This window comes from Cylas formicarius, unplaced genomic scaffold (genome assembly GCF_029955315.1).
Source record: "Cylas formicarius isolate icCylForm1 unplaced genomic scaffold, icCylForm1.1 PGA_scaffold_6__28_contigs__length_40554024, whole genome shotgun sequence".
Taxonomy (NCBI): domain Eukaryota; kingdom Metazoa; phylum Arthropoda; class Insecta; order Coleoptera; family Brentidae; genus Cylas; species Cylas formicarius.
This window is the reverse complement of record NW_026844347.1, coordinates 20159030-20178481: the sequence shown is the minus strand read 5'-3', so window position 1 is coordinate 20178481 and position 19452 is coordinate 20159030. Positions and strand designations below refer to the sequence as shown.

Sequence of the window (19452 nt, the reverse complement as noted above, 5' to 3'; positions counted from 1 at the left end):
AAATGCTTGTAGGAAGTTAAAGCTCGTATTTGTTGAAAATGCACGTCGTTTATCGGCAAATGTTGCGCGCTATTTACTTAAACTGAATTTCATTTCATTTAATAAGGAACGGTAGACGCTCAAAGTTGAAATGAAAGTAATTATTGTTATGTATCTAAGACGAAGCCACTGATTTAAATTGAATTAATTACTCTTAGTCAAATCTGACGTTACCTTTCATTGTGACATACTACTTCGCCATATGCACAATTTCAAAGATCTCGGCAAGTAACTCATAATGATTGTGAAGCGCACCGGACGAATGAATATTTTGTAGATCGGGCAACTGATGTGTATAAGACTGAAGTCGATTTCGGAAAAGTTGAAGTTTTCGGAGAATACATCAAATATTTACAGAACGGTCATGGCAAGGGAAAGGTATGATATTTTTTAAATATTTTCAAACAACGGACCAACCGCTACATTATTACCTTTTTAATTACTGAGGAAGATTAACAGAATGTTCGATGATATTGGCACTTTTCGGGATAAAAATTAGTCGGCTGCATACAATATTTGTATCCTACAGCATCAGTAGTTCAGAAAAAAACAAGGCTCAAGCAAGTCATGATCGGAGAGACCTCTTGACACGTCAAACTTTTGTTATAGTTTCTTTTTGATACTGAGAAAGTATAATATTAACCTATTTACTTGCAACACATATGATACATAAAAAAATTCACAGTAAGGATACGTCCATCTGACAACAGAAAAGTTTTCTTAAAAAAATGATGCAAATAGCTTACACACTAATAACTGAAAAAAAACTACCAACCAAGTTGAATTGGTCGTAAAATTAAAAAGTTCCAAATAAATCTGCAATTTTGATATGACATTTTTTTGCAGAGTCCATTTTTCAATCGAGACCCGGATTCTAAACACATTCAGACAGTATTCGAATTAGAATGGTGCGATGTTATTTTGGGAAATAAAGTTGATGTCAAACTGAAAATCACTTATAAACCTATCGTTGCGTTTCAAAAAAATGTTGAAATATTTACATACATCAACTGTACCGGTCAAACATGTCGGATTACCCTCAAAGGGGAAGCAGTTGGTATGTTACAATAAAATATTAGTTTTTTTTAAAAACATTTAGAATCGTGAATATTTTTGCCAACTTGGGTAAAAATGTAGCAAATAAATTAATGCTTTTTATGCTCTTCTGTATCAAATTATAATTAGAGGCACATAACTTACCATTGCGTTTTTTAAGCTGCACGTTTCATAAACTTCAGACGTAATGATGACATTTAAGTCTTAAATGTAAATCATTAGTTATGATGATATCAGTTTTGGTTCGGAATTAATGATCAGGTGCATGATGGAGCAGAGTGACAACTATTTAAAAAACAAAATTTTGAAATAAACATTTGTGGTTTCAAGAATACAAAATATAACAAATTATATATCAGTAAAATCAGAAAAGAATTATTTATGGGTTTGCAAATCCTATATGGCACGAATAGGCGGAAATAAAATTGATGGTGGCAATGAAAATGTACTCTTGCTCTTGAACAAATGTCAGAAAAAAACGAAACTATAAATCATTTATTTTCGAATTTTCTGTAATATATTGTTAGGCACAGAACTTAGCAACTTTGCCCCAATTTGACGATGTGTCTCTGCCATAGGTTTCAACATCCCAATGACGGGAGACGAAATTGGATTACCCTGTATAGTCGCTTCACAATGATTTATTGTTATGGTTAAAGTGAGCCTTTTGCTTTTGTTGTATTCTTCTTTTATCCGTCCCAACAACGATTCTTTCAACAAAGTTTACGAGTTAAAAGTAACGGACAATAGCGAAAAAACTATGTCAATACAAACTAGACGACCTTGAACGTACACGAATTATGTACTCGCCTATCGAACAAATCTTAGACAATTTCGTACAAGAGTTTTGGGACCAGCGACCTCAATCAGTAGCGTCACCAAAACGGTAATAAAACGAAAAACGCGTTAAATTTATGCACATAATATGCCGATTGTGTCCTAACTGAATGTCAATTATTTAATGGTGCGATTTTTGGGCGAATTTTAAGAAATAAACTTCAGATACCTCTTAACTTATGAAATAAATTTCTAAAAATAAAATTGATGTACTTACAGAAGCTTATTAAGAGTCATTTTTTCTCGCCAATTTCGAAACTAAATCCTCTTTATATCTCAAACGGATTCTTGAAAGTATCCATAATCGAATATTTTTTATTTACAAACATCTGTTCAGGAAGCTTTATTTAAATCGAAAACGGCGCCGTTTCTCACCCAAACTTACAACAAAACGTCTTTTAAAATTTGAAAATAGCAAATAGGAAATATTCTATTTCGAGTGAGAGATTTAAAATGACATCAATGTACATCCAATGCGATGATATTTTCTTTTCAATTAGATTAATGTGTGTACCGAACCTAAAATTTTATTAAAAGTATACCGTTTATGCATACAGTAATCCTGGCCCCTTATTAAAAACATTAACATAATCTTAAATAAATTTGTTCGCTGTACTTACTCTCACCTAAAAAAATCTGTAACCTCTAGGTTCACATTTTTTCTTATCGAACAAACTAAAACATATTTATCAACTTAATTGACTTTTTTTAGGACCTCTGTGTAAAGCTTCGACCAACAAATTACTTTTTTATAAAACGCAGTTCAATGAGCACCTTCAAAGCAAATTGGAAATCACAAACGTTTCGTCAGTAAATGCAACATATAAGTTCGATCAAAGTTACATCGAAGGTGGTCTTTTTGAAATATACCCCGCAGAAGGCACCATTAAAGGAAAGCGGCACGCATATTTTACATTGAAATTTTTTCCGAAAAGAAGAGGGATTTTCTCGGGGAAACTGTTCTGTCTCATTTGGAACAGTGTAAGAAAACAATTGAATATTCCAAAAACGAAAAATGTCAATTTCAATTCGTAAACATTTTTTCAGATTCCCATCGTCGTTGATGTCGTTGGTTTTTATGGAAAACTAAGAAACGAAAATACTAAAGAGGTCGAATTTAAATATTATAACGTTCCAATTGAATGTAGCGTCGGTTTTGGAGCCTATCTAAACGATAGTTTGCTATTACCTTCCTCCCTTTGTCATCCTTACATAAATTTTGGAAGAGTCTTGCATAAAGAAAAAAACAACCAAACTCAAATAGTAAGTGTAATGAATCGCATGGTAGACGGAATCGTTGTGGAGTGGTCTGAGGGTAAGACATAATGAAGTAGACTTCATTAATTTTATTACAATTACCGAATAATACAAACACGGTCGATAAACCTAATATAGGGTCTATAAATATTCGAAGTAATACATTTAACGAGAGCCCTGAAGCTCTCGAACTTGCTTTGGTTTACCTTATAAACTTGATTGGCGGGCGACCTCTGTTGCTGACTTGCGTAACCCTAACTGTTTATCTTAGGGCTTTTTCTTAACATCGGTTTTCTGTTTGGCCTTCCAACGTGCCAACCCTGTTTGGTACCCTTGTCTTCGGATTCAGTGCTCCTCCTGATTTGGCTCTGCCCTCGATCATTTCGACTTGCCACCAAGGTTGACACCATTGTATAAGGTTCGAAGGAACAATAAAGTTTAATATTCTGCAGAGTCATTGGAAAGTAGTTGAGGCATTCCAAAAAATAGTATTATTATATTTATTATTTCTATTTACATATTTACTTACTTAATAGAGTAGAACTACTTCCTTTTCAATTCTTTATTTTGACCACCATCATTTTTTAAATGAATGAAATTCGCGTAAACTTTGAGTAATAAATCATAAAATCGTGAACCCCGGCAATTTGTCGACAGCCGACAATACCGATACGTCGTGATTGAAATCGCGCTGCAGAAAAGATTGGGCAAATAAATCCGAAGACATTCAGAAAATGCCTGTCATGTTTTAAATCGCACCATCACTTCGCAAGTTAGTCAGACTTCCCAGACTTCCTAGAAATTGCTACGTAAAGAAATAAAGCAGCGTCGTATACAAAACAAACTACCTAGAGTACAAACGGACACTACATTACCCCAGGTATTCCATAATCCAGAGTTTGGGAAGAAATATTTTTGGGCTTGTCGTTACCTGCTTTAGTAAAAGAAATCTATTACTGGAATTGTTTATACAAAATTATTTAATACAATATTTAACCTATAGTACTTATTTCCATTTCAGTGTCATCTCTAAGACTAAACATTTTACAGATGTTTCGTCCTTAACCACATGAGTAATATTATATTGTCAGTAATATACAGAAATACAACAAACAATAACAATAAATTTGTTACCTAAAAGCTTAATGAAGAGGTTTTAGGTTGGGAGTTCAGCAACAAAAATTTATTTTTGGAAATTTTCTACCAAACAACGTCTACCAAAAAAACTAAAACTATCTAATTTTTAATTTTTATTTCATAAAAATGTTTTTTTAAATAATTAAAGTATTTATACATCAAAATTTGCTAGTTTTACTGTAATACTAATAACATCATAGTTTATTTATATCTCAAAAATTCACCGAATTTATATTCCGTCACCATCTCTTTCCCCCTTATAAAGGTCCAGCTCTATTTTCCCAAGGGCACAGGTACTATTTCTATAACTACAACTAATGGATTCAAAATAATAATAGTTCAAAGTCACACATTTTAGGAACAGAAAATTTCACGATAACACCAAAGAGAATATCAATATCCCCCAATAGCTCGGCAGACTTCGAGTGCATGTTTAAGACTACCGAGAATCACAATGTATACAACCATAACTTTGTGGCACAAATCCATTGGATGGCTGATGAGGTTCCATCTGGAATCGTTTCGGCGGTTCCACTTCTAGCAGGTGTGACTGCTCAAGGTAAAGTCAATTTTGTGCGAGGCCTAATCTATGTAATGCTTGCAACATTTTTGTGTAATTCGTTCTTTATTTTGTTAGACTGGTCACTTGAAAGTACAGCAAAATAGCAATACATTTTTAGAAGTTAAAAGAAAATCGAAACGCACACTTACTCAGTATTAACTAAGCATTTCCTATATACGAAACCTACGTAACAAACAAAAGTACAATTTAAGGCTTTGACAGAATTTGCTAACAAAAACTAAGAAAATAATAGAAAATCAACATCAACATTTGATACAATAAAAAAATATGAGGCTATGGAGAGAAATTTCTTATTAAAATGAACATCAACAGCTTAAATAAGAGAATTACCGTTTTTTAAATTAATTTGGTAGATTATTCAATACTTTTGTCATCTAATAAGAATCCAAGCGCCTGAAAATTTCCATTGAGTGAGCTGGAGGCGTAAGGGTTACCTTTAAACCTAATATAGATATTATGTAAGTCAGTCCGAAAGCTACATCTATTATATAGATACTGCGGCGTGTTTAGTGCAATTGTATTAAAAAAGTTACTTTTGTATTCGGTTTTTATCTGATCTGTTAAGCAGGAACCATCGACATTACAATATGTCATTTGAGAATGAATCGCAAATTAACGATTTGAGGGTTTTACAGAAAAAATGTATGTGGTGTAAATCGCAACTCTGAATCAATCAACAACCCTACATTTTTTATTTGATCTTTAAAGTGTATATTTAATACATTATTGTAGGTTAATAAAAAGTTTATTTTGTGTGTTTCTACCAAAAACTATTGCTGTAGTTTTGTCAGCAACGAGCATACGGCAATGATCTTTAGAAAATATTGTGAGTTTATAAAAGTCGTAGTTCAATCAGAAATGAAAAATACATCTGGGTATCATCTGCATAAAAGTGATGCGGACACAATAAGAAGACTTTTAAGAATTGTGATATATAAATATAGAGGTAAGAAAATAAAAAACTGAGAGACTCCAAAGTATACTTTTAGAGAATTTGATATTCTGCCAGCAAAAACCACCGTCTGCTTACGGTTGATAATATATTTTTTATTAATCTTTGGCGCAGAAATACTCAAACCAATATAGTGCAAAATCTATAAAAGCAACGGGTGATTAATTGTATGAAACACTTTAGAATAATCTAACAAAACACAGTCAACTTTCCGTTATCGGAAGAAATAATATCATCAGTAATTTTGAGAAGGGCCGTGCAACAGCTGTAATTAGGTCTAAATCCCGATTGCTTTTCGGGATTATATTAAATTTGTTTAAGTAACTAATCAGCTGTCTTTCATTTATTCGATCCAAGACTTTTGAACATTGGGCATTTGAAAAGTAAAATCCAGATACCAAATTTTACCACTTGTTTTACCAAGTAATAAACTTTTTGCTCAAAATTAACTGTCTTCGTTCATTACGACATCGAATAAAGAAAGATCCTTATTGTTCTATATAAACTTTTAATAAAAAATGCAATGTAAAATGTTTTTGAAACTTTTGGTTGTAGCCCATTAGAATTTTATAGCGCGGTATCCTTTTCCAAAAATATATGAGAGAAAAAAAAACATCCTTAGCAATTCCATTTATATAATAACAAGTATAAAAATGATTAAAGTAATTAAGATAAATTTAAATTAAATTAACCAAAACTTACATAAAATTCTTTTTAAAAATCTACTACCTTTCAACATAAGGTATCCGTGACCCGTACCCACCCAAATGCATTTGATACCAGTAGGCCATATCGCATGACGCAGACTGGCGTTATTAACACGGCCTGTAGTCGCCAAAGGCTTTTCAATTGTCTGCAAAAAACTCAAACCCCCGATCTGCGGCGTTTCAGGTCACTCCTTCCCGGAAAAAGAAGAATGGATGAGCTTCGTTAAAATAACACCGGAAGTGCTCGTGTTGCAACCGTGTTTACCGGGCCATACGTCGTGTGCCACATTTAAAATGGAATGCAAGGGCCACTTGTCAATTATGTACAGTCTCGTGCCACCAAAGAAAACGTAATTATAAGTGGTTAATTTTATTAACAACTAATTAGCAACTTGGACATGAATCCAAACATAAAGAATACTCACATGATCGAATTACGAAAGCAAAAAAGCAAAAACCGTTTTCGTTATCCTAAAGACATTAATGACACCCAGCAAAATTTTAAGGAAATATATTTGAACGCAATTGTAATTTTAAACAAAAATAATTGAGGTTAGGTGGATAATTAATCATAATTTCCACTGAAATATTTATAAAATATAATAATATAACAACAATACAATATTGGAAAGGATAGAGAAGGAAATCGATTAATAAAGTACTAAGATAAACGTTGATCAAAAGTTGTTATTGAGTATGGTATTTTTCACCTATAAGATATATATAGGTGCCATTGTTGATAAAACTGTAATCATTATAACGAAATACATAAATTAGAAATGAGAGATAAGGTATACATTATAGATTTTAAATTAAATAGAATTATAATATTTAGGAGTTTATTTGAAAAATTAATATTGGCAATTTCCTCAATTAAATTATTAACCTCATATAATTTTTTTTTAATTAAACGAGACCGGGATTGATACAAACCTACTGTGGTATTCAGGGTGATTCCCATGGATGGATGAATGACCATTAGATGTATGTATGTATTAGATGTAATTTTAGTATGAGTATATATGAGTACCTAGTGCATCTTTTAAAAATATTTATAAATATTTTTTTTATCGCAGCATTGTTATTTTAAATAGAACCCCCTGTATGTTATTGCATTTTTCATGTATTCTGCAAACAATGTCAGATGCAGTAATTTGTTTTTAAATGAAATGACTCAATATCAAGCAAGCAAGATTTATACAGGTATGATTTTGACTACCTTATCATTGAATACTTTCCAAAGCTGCACAGAATGCATAAAAAAAAATGGTCCCCTTTTCACAAGTTTTACTGATTATAATTTTTTTTCAAACGTTACACCCTGTAATTTTTCAATTTAATAACTTCGAAAATTAATTCTGTGACAAACTATTAACATTATTAACATTATCCTATATCATTTTTATGCAATTTTTTAGATAGATTAATACAATTGTTGCAATTAATAGAATAATTATGTATGGAAACCGTTCAACCTACGGCATTTCAAAATATTTTCTTCAATATAAAATGTTGTAGCTTTTCAATTTTTTTTTCGTTGTAGGTCATTAAAACCTGGCATAGTCTGATATATATGAAATGATGTTTTAAAAAATAATTGTGTACAACTACGTATATAACTTTGAAAAGCACACACTATTCTCAATAAAAACAACAAATCATATACAGGGTGTTTAATTTAAAAAGTAATGCAGAACTTTTTCACCTGCGCAGTGTACTTAATATGAAAACAGTAATGAATTTTGGTAACATAATCAAAAAGGAAACAGTTACTTAGTTTTCATTAAGCTATCAAATAGGACAGATACCTTACCTTAAACTACAAAATTTTAAAAAAGAGCCTGAATCTAAAAAATCAAAATTACATTTAAAGATAAGTAAGATAAAGATAAGTAAGATAAAAATAAAGATAAGTAAGATAATCCACAAAGTTGTCGATAGCCCGGACATTGAGAATAAATTCGAATTTTTGCAGCATTTTATTAACACTTAAAATTTAACAGATGCTTAACAAAAGTATTCCATAAATGTCTTAATCAACTTTCTGATATATTTTAAGCAGAGATCTAAGAGTGAGGCCAATGATTGGAACATTTAAAACGTTCGAGATCATTGCGGTACAGTTAATTGCCAAAGATATGGAACCTAGAGTTTATATTGAAGAGTGGCAAATTATTATAAACGGAAAAGAAGATAGAGTTACAAGAATTTACATCCGTGGAGAAACGAGCATTCCAAGCATAGAAATTGGCTCCGGAAATATAGTGAATGCGGGCTACATCCAAGAAGGTTGTCAGAAGGATATTGTAGTACCCTTAAAAAATACATCGTTACTTAACGTAAGGTATAGTTGTGAAGAAATATAATTTATAATGTATTAATAAGCACTAAATATTTGTTGTTATAAGGTACTCTTAGGTATACTTAGGTACTGTTAGGTATATTCATATATTCATTTTAACCAAAAGCGTAAATTAAAAATGTGGCTCATGTTGTTATACATTGAGATAATACTATAACATACAACAAATTTGCCAGCACATTTTAGTGTTATTTTCTATATTTTCTGAGATGTGGTCGAATAAGCAAGAATTTTGAAATAGACCAGTGATGCTATACGCCTTTAATTAAAACATACCTTTTTATTTAAGAAAAGAAGATATAACAAATTCCAACACTTGAAAAACTAATTGATAAAATTCAACAGATTCAAAAATATGTAAGGGAGTGGATATTTGTCCCTTTTGAAGTATCGATTAACTTGAAACCTACTATTCTAGAGTAGATTTAATATTTTTCAGAAAACAATTGCTATTTCACCTGTACACTGTAGCAGATAAGAGTTTAAATAAACTGCCTTTTCACAGGTGTCTATAATTCAAATTAGTAGTCCTGATGTAACTCAGACGCAGTGGACCTTAATTTTTCTGTCCATTTCTGGAAAAACTAGCAAATGAAACTGGACTGTGACAGTTCACTGTAATGATACATTTTAAAATTATTCATTGTAAATGGTTTCTTAACTTAATTTTTCAAAGAAGCTTCCACAGGCTACTGTAATACTATTTACAAATCTTCTGTATTCCTCGGATGTCCTGTTGGTTTCTTCAGAGCTGGTTGGCATTTACAATATGGGAATCAGTCATCCGAGACAAGTTTCGCCTTCCTCAACCTGTATATAAACAGGTACAGACTAGAATGTAAATCAGTTTTAGTCAAGCTCTGAAGAAGCCAAGATTATTGGCGAAATGTCAACAAGTTCGATTCGATAATTGTATATATATTTTATAAAATATATTTTATATTATATAGAGAGCAAATAGACCTAGTATATATTCAGATTAATTCTAGGGACAATTCTCGGGGTGATTTTAAAACAAAACGAAAAAAAAATTTTTTCTTGAAATTTAAATTGACAGTGATATTTGTGGAAGTGCAGCTCCACTAAGCTTCATTTTAAATAATTCATTCATGCATTAATTCATGCTTAAGTATGGTTTTAATGCTTGATTTGGTTTTTAATTTTCATATCATTTCTTTTTAGTAGACAGAAAAGTGGAGAAAGTCAATGTCATACATTTTTGATAAAAACACCTTTTTAGAAGTTTAAAACACCGTTTACTTTTTAACAGCCTGGATGTAATTCGTTATCTATCAGGGGAGTTTTAATAATTCTTCCATTGTTTGGCAACGAGCGACTTCTTATTTTCAGTTTCTCGTTTGCCCTGGAATTTAATAATAATTTTTTGAAAATGCACCCCATCGAAGGCAAGCTAGCATCCAATGAAGAAATCGAAATTCACGTAACTTGCATCGCAAGTAATTGCGCACCCACATATAAGAGGCTTACGTGTTCACTGCGAGCCGTCGACGGATTTGGGGCAATTGTCGGAACGGCATATGAAACGGAAATTGATGTTGTCACGGAGATCTCATATTCCCAGCTATGTGTAAGGATTTATTTCATCTTATGTGCGTTAGAAGTATTCCAACGATAACAAATCATCATCAGCGGTAAAAATTACTACAATGCGAACATTTTTGGCAAACCATTATGTGCATGCATTATGACCAAAGGATGGATGGATGATTTGGTTTAGCCAATTACTTTCTACGCTTGGAAATGTGAAAGATTTCAGTTTATGCTGTGCGATGCCACTATAGATGACCGTAATTGGTTATTCGACATACTAAACACTTTTAAGAATCAGGTTTATTTAATATTTAGAAACAAAGCACTCCTCAATTAGCAAAAATCGTAAAATCACCAACTGCGAGTAACCAAATTCGGCGTCCAAATTCGAAATGTCGAAAATCACAAAGCATCAGCCGTTTCCTCTGATAGGACAAAATTTTAACGCGTCCTAGTAAACTGACGCAATGTGACGTAAATATTAAGGGTTTGTCGAGTCTTTCGTATATAATGCCTTTAGCAATATCCATAATAGATTTCAAACGTTTCATTTGCATGAGCTTTGTTCGGGTATTTCTCAACACGCCTTCAAACGGCGTAGAACCAACTGCGTGCTTTATTCAATAATTACAACTATTCTTGAGCCGTTTTAAAGTGAATCGCGTTTGACAAAACCATAACGATCTCCAGGTAGTTCCAGAATGAGCAAGAAGGACCGATTACCTAACTTAAACTGGCTATTTTGAGTTATTTTAATATAACTTTTAAAGGATGTCCGGAGAAAGTCTTTGGATGACTAATAAATCAAAACCAAACCAAATCAAAACCGTTATGTATAATCATTAAATAAAAAACAGTGAAAATTAAAGTATTTTTTTGTGTAGATACGTGTATGTAATATTGCAATAATATTTATTTCACAAGGAAAATTTTTACCTGTTTTTTTGACATGAGAAATATGAATTATTATTTGGCCTCTTACTTACAGATAAACAATATTCGTGGACGTTTTACATAGTTTTCCATTCACAATTCCCGTGTCAAAAAAAAACCAACTACCAAGTTTGCTTTTAGACCACACGTTTGTGTTTGCCTTAAAAACCACCCTGTGAAATATTAGACTAATATCCAATAGCACTCTGTATTATATTAAAAAGATATACATTGAGTAAAAAGAAAATAAGCAAAATTTTCTATTTGCCTTAAAGTATTGCTTATTGTTAAACGAAAAAACATATATCAAATTTATCATAATATATTTTATCATACATAAAATAAAACAACCTTGATTGCACAAACTCCGGCCTTCACCAAAGAATGCGCGTCCCGAGGTGCGAAACACTGGCGGGAACATTCCTTAGTCTATTTCTCAATCTAAGATCGATGTTTAGGATCCATTTAGATTTGTTTTTTTTAGATTTGTTTGATTAAAGAAATATGCGAAAAAGTTTCACCCGGGTCGGAGAATATTAAATAAATCTAATCTATATTTTTAATTATAGATAGAGTAAATGACGTTGCTTCATACGAAACATTATTACATCAATATACTTGCTTTAACTAAGTGTAAAACAAATGTTGCGGGTTTAATATCTGATCTACGTAAGGTTATTTGGTTAGTTTGTTTTTGTTGTTGCATTAATTTCTAACTAAAATAACAACATTAAAAAATTATCCAAACGCATAGAATTATATAGGGAGGCCGCATATTAAATCGGCACTAAACAAATTTTAAATAAAGATCAATTGATTGTCTAAAAAAAATCACTCTTTGTAGAATTTAAGGATAGTTTCGAGATTTATTGTGAGACATGCATATTCATTTTCTACAAGTTGTTTGTGTTACGTCCTTGTCAATTTAAGGACGATACCTCTTTACAAATGGGAAAGTCCACCGCGCGCTGCCCGTCCGTATTTGTAGAAAAATTTTGAAAAGATCAAAACAGTTATGCTCATTCTTGTCCCAATCTTTCCTATTTTCAAAAAATACAATTTAAACATCGTGCCAATTATTTTTTGCGTAGAAAAGTTATTCAATATTTTTAATTTTTCATCCTTCGGATTAAACCCAGCAATAATACAGGGCTTTGTCTTCTAGGATAGTCTGAAATTTTGCTGACAACTAAAAATTGGTGATATTAAAAACCAAAATCGCTGTAGTTGTTCTTTATTTAATTCGCGAGAGAGAGGGAGAATCTATTTTGCGAACACAGATTGCAAAGGAATCAAGGCTCCATCATGGTTGAGACAGTTGCATTTTTTTCTTTGCAATTCAGGAGTTTGTATAATCTAGCGAATTATAGTCAACAAACCTTTTGTTTTTTAGTCATTTCCAAGCGAAAAAGATTTCGGAGAAGTGCCTTATGGCGCCAAACTTGAATTCGAATTCAATGCATTTAATTTTGGCGAAACAATCATTCACTTCGCCGTAAACCAAGATTCCGTCGACGACTACCACTTCAATATACACCCCATGCAGGGAGAAGTGCCTCCAAATTCGAAAATAAAGTTTTTATTTGATGGGAATGCCCAAAATGTTGGACACCAAGAAGTCATTGTCGAATACGAAGATATAATTGAAACACGCTCCTTAAAAACATCTGGAAAAAAAATTAAGCTATTTCAAATAAGCTTCAATTGCAGCATGTTAATAATACAGGTATATTTTATTTTCAAAAGAAACTTCCACAGGCTACTGTAATATTATTTACAAATCTTCTGTATTCCACCTGCGTTGATTGTTCTGAAGATGCCTGCTGGCATCTTCAGAACTTAATTGAAACTGGCTCTCATTCTACTACGCAGGAGGAATACAAAAGAAGAATAGGTAATTAGAAGAAACTTTTTTTGTACGTCCACTATCCGCAACAATGCATCTCCAATTTTCAATGGGACAACAGGAGCAAAGTTGATGGAATATACAGGGTGGCCCAATAGTTCGTTAGCGGCTGATATCTGGGAAACCATTTCCGATAGAAAATAAATTAAGTTTGAAAGTTACACACATATTTCTTTACAATTTGCGACATATATATGAATTCCAAGCCCTTTTGAAAAAAATATATAAATTATTCAACAATTCAACTTTGTAACCAATTGATATGGCTCGTTAAAAAGTGCCTTGATTTTTTCACAAATACTCATAGAACCTCAAATATCTTAAAATAGAATTTAAAATACAACAATGATATAAGAGTGTACTTTAAAAATCTAAAGCTAATGCCAGTACAACAAATTCAGGACACATGAAATTACTATATTTTAAGGTATATTAACAAACTAAAACTTTTGTCTCTTATCTCTGCTAGATTTGCAAATACTACAGTAATCGGTAGCAATCTTGACAATATCGGCACATTTGACATGATTTTAGTAGGATTCAAATTTTCAAAAACGTGCGAAATAATGACGTAACATCTGTCAATATAACGCAAATGCGAGACACTTTCGTTGGAGTTTTTTTTGTGTATTTGTCTACGGCATTGGTGGAACGTCCTGTAAACAAATCGATTTCGGACATCTAGGTTGTTTAAACTTGGATGGTCGAAATCACAACACAATTCTTGCGTAAATGGTATCCTGTTGTTGTCACCGCACTTGAAGATTATAGATACATTATCATATATATCACTTTCGTCCTCAGGTTGATGAAATTGTGGAACACAATTATGGACCATTATTTGGGAAGCATCACTTTTGGGACTATCTGCGCATTGAAAGGTGTGAACTAAAATCCTTAAATCCTTTTGACGCAAGTTAAATAGCAACTCCGGAACACCGTTTTTAGAAACGTTCTAAGATGACAGACTCTGTAAAAAACAATTTAACGTAGCTGGCGGACAAGGTTGTTTCTTTTCATTAGAGTTTACTATTCCACTTTGAAATTTTATTTTAACATATATTATAGCATCTGCATGAAACGAGATAGGCAAACGTCGACAGTTCCGGGAGTTCCATCTTGTAACCCATGAGAAAAAGGAAGAATCTGTAGACTAAATAGAATAATTAGTATAGAAAAAGTAAAAAAATATTTGAAAGATCAAAATAAGAAAAAAATTATCTGGTCCTCATCGTGTAAAGACGCCACTGGCAGTTGATGCTCGAAGGCCGTATACGAAAATTTAGAAAATTATCATCTCATTCACGTTCAATAAGTTTCGACATTTCCTGCTGGTCTTTGGCATCAGTGTGGTGTCATCAGCGTGTGCAGATAGTTCATCCCGCCACTTATGGCGACTCCTCCTTCCCGACCATCCGAAGCTTTCCGGATGATATCTTCTAGATATACGTTAAACAATAAGGGTGACAATGCACAAATTTGTAGTACACCACATTCCAAGTTAAAACGTTCAAGAATATTCCCCATCCACTTTGATTATTGTTGGTTTTGGGAAGTTTTGGTTAGTCGAGTTCCCATCTGTCACAGAACATCCGAAAGACGCTGCTAATTGACGTAATCAAATGCCTTGCTGTAATCCAGGAAACATAAGTTTCACCATATTCTCTTGTTTTCTCTATAATTTGTCGAACATCCATAATCTGGCCTCTGGAGCCTTTTCCAATGAGAAAACCAGCCTCTTCCTATGGGATTTGCCAGTCTAAGAAGTTTTTAAGTCTCTGCAACGGGACCATGACTTTGCTTGGGTGAGAAATTAATGCAACTGCAATTTTATACAACGGTATGAAAGTAGAGGTATAGCAATGGGTTGGCCACTGATCTATCTGCCAAATTCCGTTAGAAATACTTTTTTGTGTAAGTTAATACAACGTTGTCGCCAAACTTGCGTGACTTTTTCTATTTCAGTCACCACTGGCTCTCCGTTCTCATCCTCTATCGACCATGTTTCGTAAGTGTTAATTTTTATCTCGTCCAGTCTTCCTCTGTTCTTCGGTATATATTCCTGCTTTTCTAAAATTCATCCTTCTTTATACTATGTTCCAAGTTTCGTTAGCCATCCACTGTTTGTGGACAAAATTATCTAGTTATTAAAAGTTATGATGAAAACGATTACTCTCTTAAAACTTTAACACCCTGTCACCCGAAAGTAAACAGGTTTATGTTATAGATTGGCTTCTTTTTTTAATTTAAAAGATTTATACCAAATTGGGTCCGAAAATAACCTTCTTAAAAATATGTTAATTATTTTAGCATGAACAAAGCTCTGAGTGAAATATCGAATAGCAAAACTGAAAAAATAGAAATGCATTTGCCGGAATGCGAAATGGGGAACAAAACCTATTACGTGAAAATTGCTCTGAAAAATATTACAAACGCCCAAGGCGAGATAAAAATTAAACGGAAACAAATGTGTCAATGCCAGTTAAAGGAAGTTGCGGACGCCACGTTTCATCTGCGACGAAAAAATTACGATTGTCCTCACAGGGAAGTGGTCAACGTAGAAATTTCATCAAACAAATTCTATGTGAGTCTCCCCCATTTTGTTTTGGTTTGGTAGAAAATTGTTATCGTCATATACTTGCGTCTAGTGTGGCACTCACCAAACGTAGGGTGTCCCCAACACAGTCAACTCCATCGAGTGGAATGGGTCTGTTAACGTACTATCGATTTTTGTTAAATTTGTTTTGACCCAAAGGGAAAAAACAGCAACAATGGATATTCTTTTCTTTGATAACAGGCGTGCGTAAATAAATATACACATATGTATAATTTCCTATATAAATAAAGTATTTCGATATACCAAAGAACATTTTTAATTCAATTTTATTATGTGTACTATTTAGAAATTAAAAAGAAATCAGTATTTTAGTATTCTTTATCTATTGATTTAATTATCAAAAAAATTAAAAAGTTTGTCTTTCTTATGCTAGAAACAAAAAATATTGTTTAATTTAGATAAATACGTTTGTATTATATATTTCTTTTGATAATCCTCCAAAAAATTTAGTAGTCGGTATTTTATGCCTAACGTGTTTAAAGCTAGAAAAAACTTAATTATTTAAAAATTTCGATTATATCAATTTGAATGCAATGCATTTTTCATAAGTATTTAAAGAAATTATTGTGTGTAGAGCGTGCCATAATTTAATCCGCCATAGAGAAACGCGTGACAATAAATAAAAGTATCAATATGCAGCTCATTGCTTAAAAGTTATATACTGAAACTTAATTTTCGAAAAATTAAAACTAGTACTCTTTTCAAATCAAAATAAACCTGCAACTGAAAATTGATAAACGACAATATAAAGGCCGTGACGTAGCTTTTTTGAAAACGTTACTGAAAATTGCATCTAGGAGAAAACTTTGTATTGTAGAAATTTTTACAAAATTCTGGCTTATAAATAGGTAAATTGGACAAGAAAAACATTTCTATATTTCAAATATGCATCGGCCAGATATTTTTAGTTCGTTTTGACATACCGTTCAAGGTATTATCAAATTTTCCTGAATATCATTGAAATTTAATTGGTAACTATCTTGTATTTTTCAGACTCAAATAAGGAATGCATCTTCGAGCGTCCTTACGTATTGCATATTACTTTGCCAACCTAAACAGTACACAACCAATTTATTGAAGAACTTATCGTAAATAGATTTTCAAATTTTAGGAGAAAGCACCCCAACTACTAACAATAACTGTTAAAAACAGTTTACCAAACGAGACCCGAATGTGTTATACTTTAGAACTGTGCAATAGGAAAAAAATTGAATTGCACTTCACAATTTTTGCGATCCCACCAGAAGCCACAAGACTTTCCAGTTATTCCTGTGATTTTAAAATGTTTCTCAAAAGTATTTTTATTGGAACAAGAGTGGCGCCAATTCAAATATTTTGGTTGTACAACAATACGAAAAAATTGATAACTTACGAAATTGAACGAGAAGAATTTGGAAGAATTTGCCGACTGGACGGGTTCTCAGTTATGGATTGCGTTAAATATCAAGGTCAAGTTTTACCCTATTCTCGCGAACCGTTAATGATTAGATTTCATCCCATCGAAGCCAAGGTCTATAAAGTATCGACAACCCTGAGCTATAGATATGCAGAAGAATCCGCAATAAGTGAAAATTTTGCAGTAGAAGGAATAGGTTACTTGGAAGCAAAAAAAGAGACAGAAAATAATATGCCCCTCACATCTAATAGCACCTTTACCATCGACTTTCCGGTTACAGTTTCCCGTAATTCTATTGAATACAAAATAATACCGATATGGAACGCCTCAAAGGAGATAATTTTCATTAAAAATAACTCAAGACGTGACACGTTTCAATACTTTTGGGGCAAGTAAGACCGGCAAAAATAAAAAAAAATTAGAGGTAATCCCATTGATAATTTTATTTTTAGAGCAAAAATCGATGATGTTGTTGAGGTTGATGTTGAAAGGAGTTACGGAATTTTAAAGCCAAAAGAATTACATCCACTGCTAATTCGCATTAAGACACAAAACGAACCGTGTATAACTAACTTGTTACTACCATATGAAATTATTAATTACACCAAATTAATAATGCATCAAAAAGCGCAGGAAAAATATCAAGAAATGCAAATGAGGATTAAAAATGAATTCACGATTACGGACAATAAGGTTGAAAAACCTGTAAGTATGACAACAGCAATCGATTGTTAAATCGCCAAGATCAAAAAATATATATACATAAATCTATTTAAAAGGTTTCAACTTGTTGAAAGGAGTCAAATAAAAATTAAAAAATGGTTTCACTGACGAAATTTATGTCCAAGAACCCCTTTTAACAAACTTAAATATTTATAAAAAAAAACAAATTGGGTTGTCCAAAATTTAATAAATGTTTTTATATATTATCGATAATAAAGGTAAATTCAAATTTTTACCGCTGTGTAACGTGATTCACGTTGAGTCCCCTATTAAAAATTTTATTTACGGTCAACCAAAATTAATGTATTTAAGTTTTTTTTTACACTTAAAAATAGTATTTGTTTTTATGAAGGGTAAAGTTAATAATATGTTCTGCTAATCAGATAATAGTTCAAATAATAGTTTTCTTTTTCTACTTTTCATCATTTAGGGCTGTTTGCGATATTTCAGTAATATGTACAAAACTTGTTAATGTGTTTCCTTTTTTAGTAGGATGTAAGGATATAAGATATATTGTCAAGTACCCAAGTTTTTTTTTTAAAATTGTGTGCAATATCCAAATCTGTAATAAAATATTGTTTTGTAAATTAAAGCAGAAATGTCATTTCACACATATTTGGATTCTCAAATATTACATTCAATTTGTAAAGTTTTTAAATTTTCAAAAATGCAAATCACCTTGAATATTTCACCAAGCTCTTTAGAGGGTATATTTTATCAAAAAAATATAATCATAATTACGACTTTAATTACTTACATGCATATCTTGTAAAAATCAGTGAAGGTTTAATATTTTTAACATTGACCACCCATGAATAGAATAACATAATATTTAATACATTCAACTAGCACTATATTGGACAAATTATCTATATGAAACTTTTCAGAAAAACCCTATAAACGTCCCACAAAAACCAGAAGCCTTTGAAACAACAATCAATTTGAATATTAATATTGTGCACACCGAGGATATGGACAGTTTTTTAAGTGCAACAGATCAGTCTTCCTTTGCACCTGTACAATTACAAATTGAGAAACCTTTATATGCACCTATAAGATTCAATAAAGACCATACAGCGTTGGTCAGTTTTGAAAATAATTCAATATTCAGTCAAGTTTTGGAAGAGATTATCACGTAGGTGCTTCATCCATTTTGGTTAGTTATTGAACTTATTTTTTTTATTACAGGAATGTTCTGTTCGGTAACAAATTGAAACTAATTTTAGAAAAATCAGTTCAGACACCAATGCCTTACTATTTTGAATTTATATCCCAAGATAGCAGCAGAGAAAGCAGACTTTTAAAACCTATAGCAGCAAAAGATGCCAGTAGGAAATTTGAAACACTTCTTCAACAGCCCACCAGATGTGACCTCTCAAAAATTTTAGAGAAATTA

At 32.0% G+C, this 19452-nt stretch overlaps 1 protein-coding gene across 1 annotated transcript; it reads left to right on the top strand.

The window, feature by feature from the left end:
• The first annotated feature begins 241 nt into the window (after window positions 1–241).
• On the top strand, window positions 242–19447 carry LOC132703163 (cilia- and flagella-associated protein 65-like). The gene is made up of 16 exons (XM_060672292.1): window positions 242–263; window positions 317–417; window positions 886–1096; window positions 2645–2913; window positions 2980–3247; window positions 4685–4885; window positions 6753–6918; window positions 8631–8912; window positions 10281–10518; window positions 12808–13140; window positions 14125–14201; window positions 15631–15904; window positions 17049–17725; window positions 17786–18038; window positions 18944–19191; window positions 19283–19447. Exons 1-16 carry the CDS (start codon window positions 242–244, stop codon window positions 19317–19319), a joined length of 3657 nt encoding a protein of 1218 aa, XP_060528275.1. The 3' UTR covers window positions 19320–19447.
• The last annotated feature ends 5 nt before the right edge of the window (window positions 19448–19452 follow it).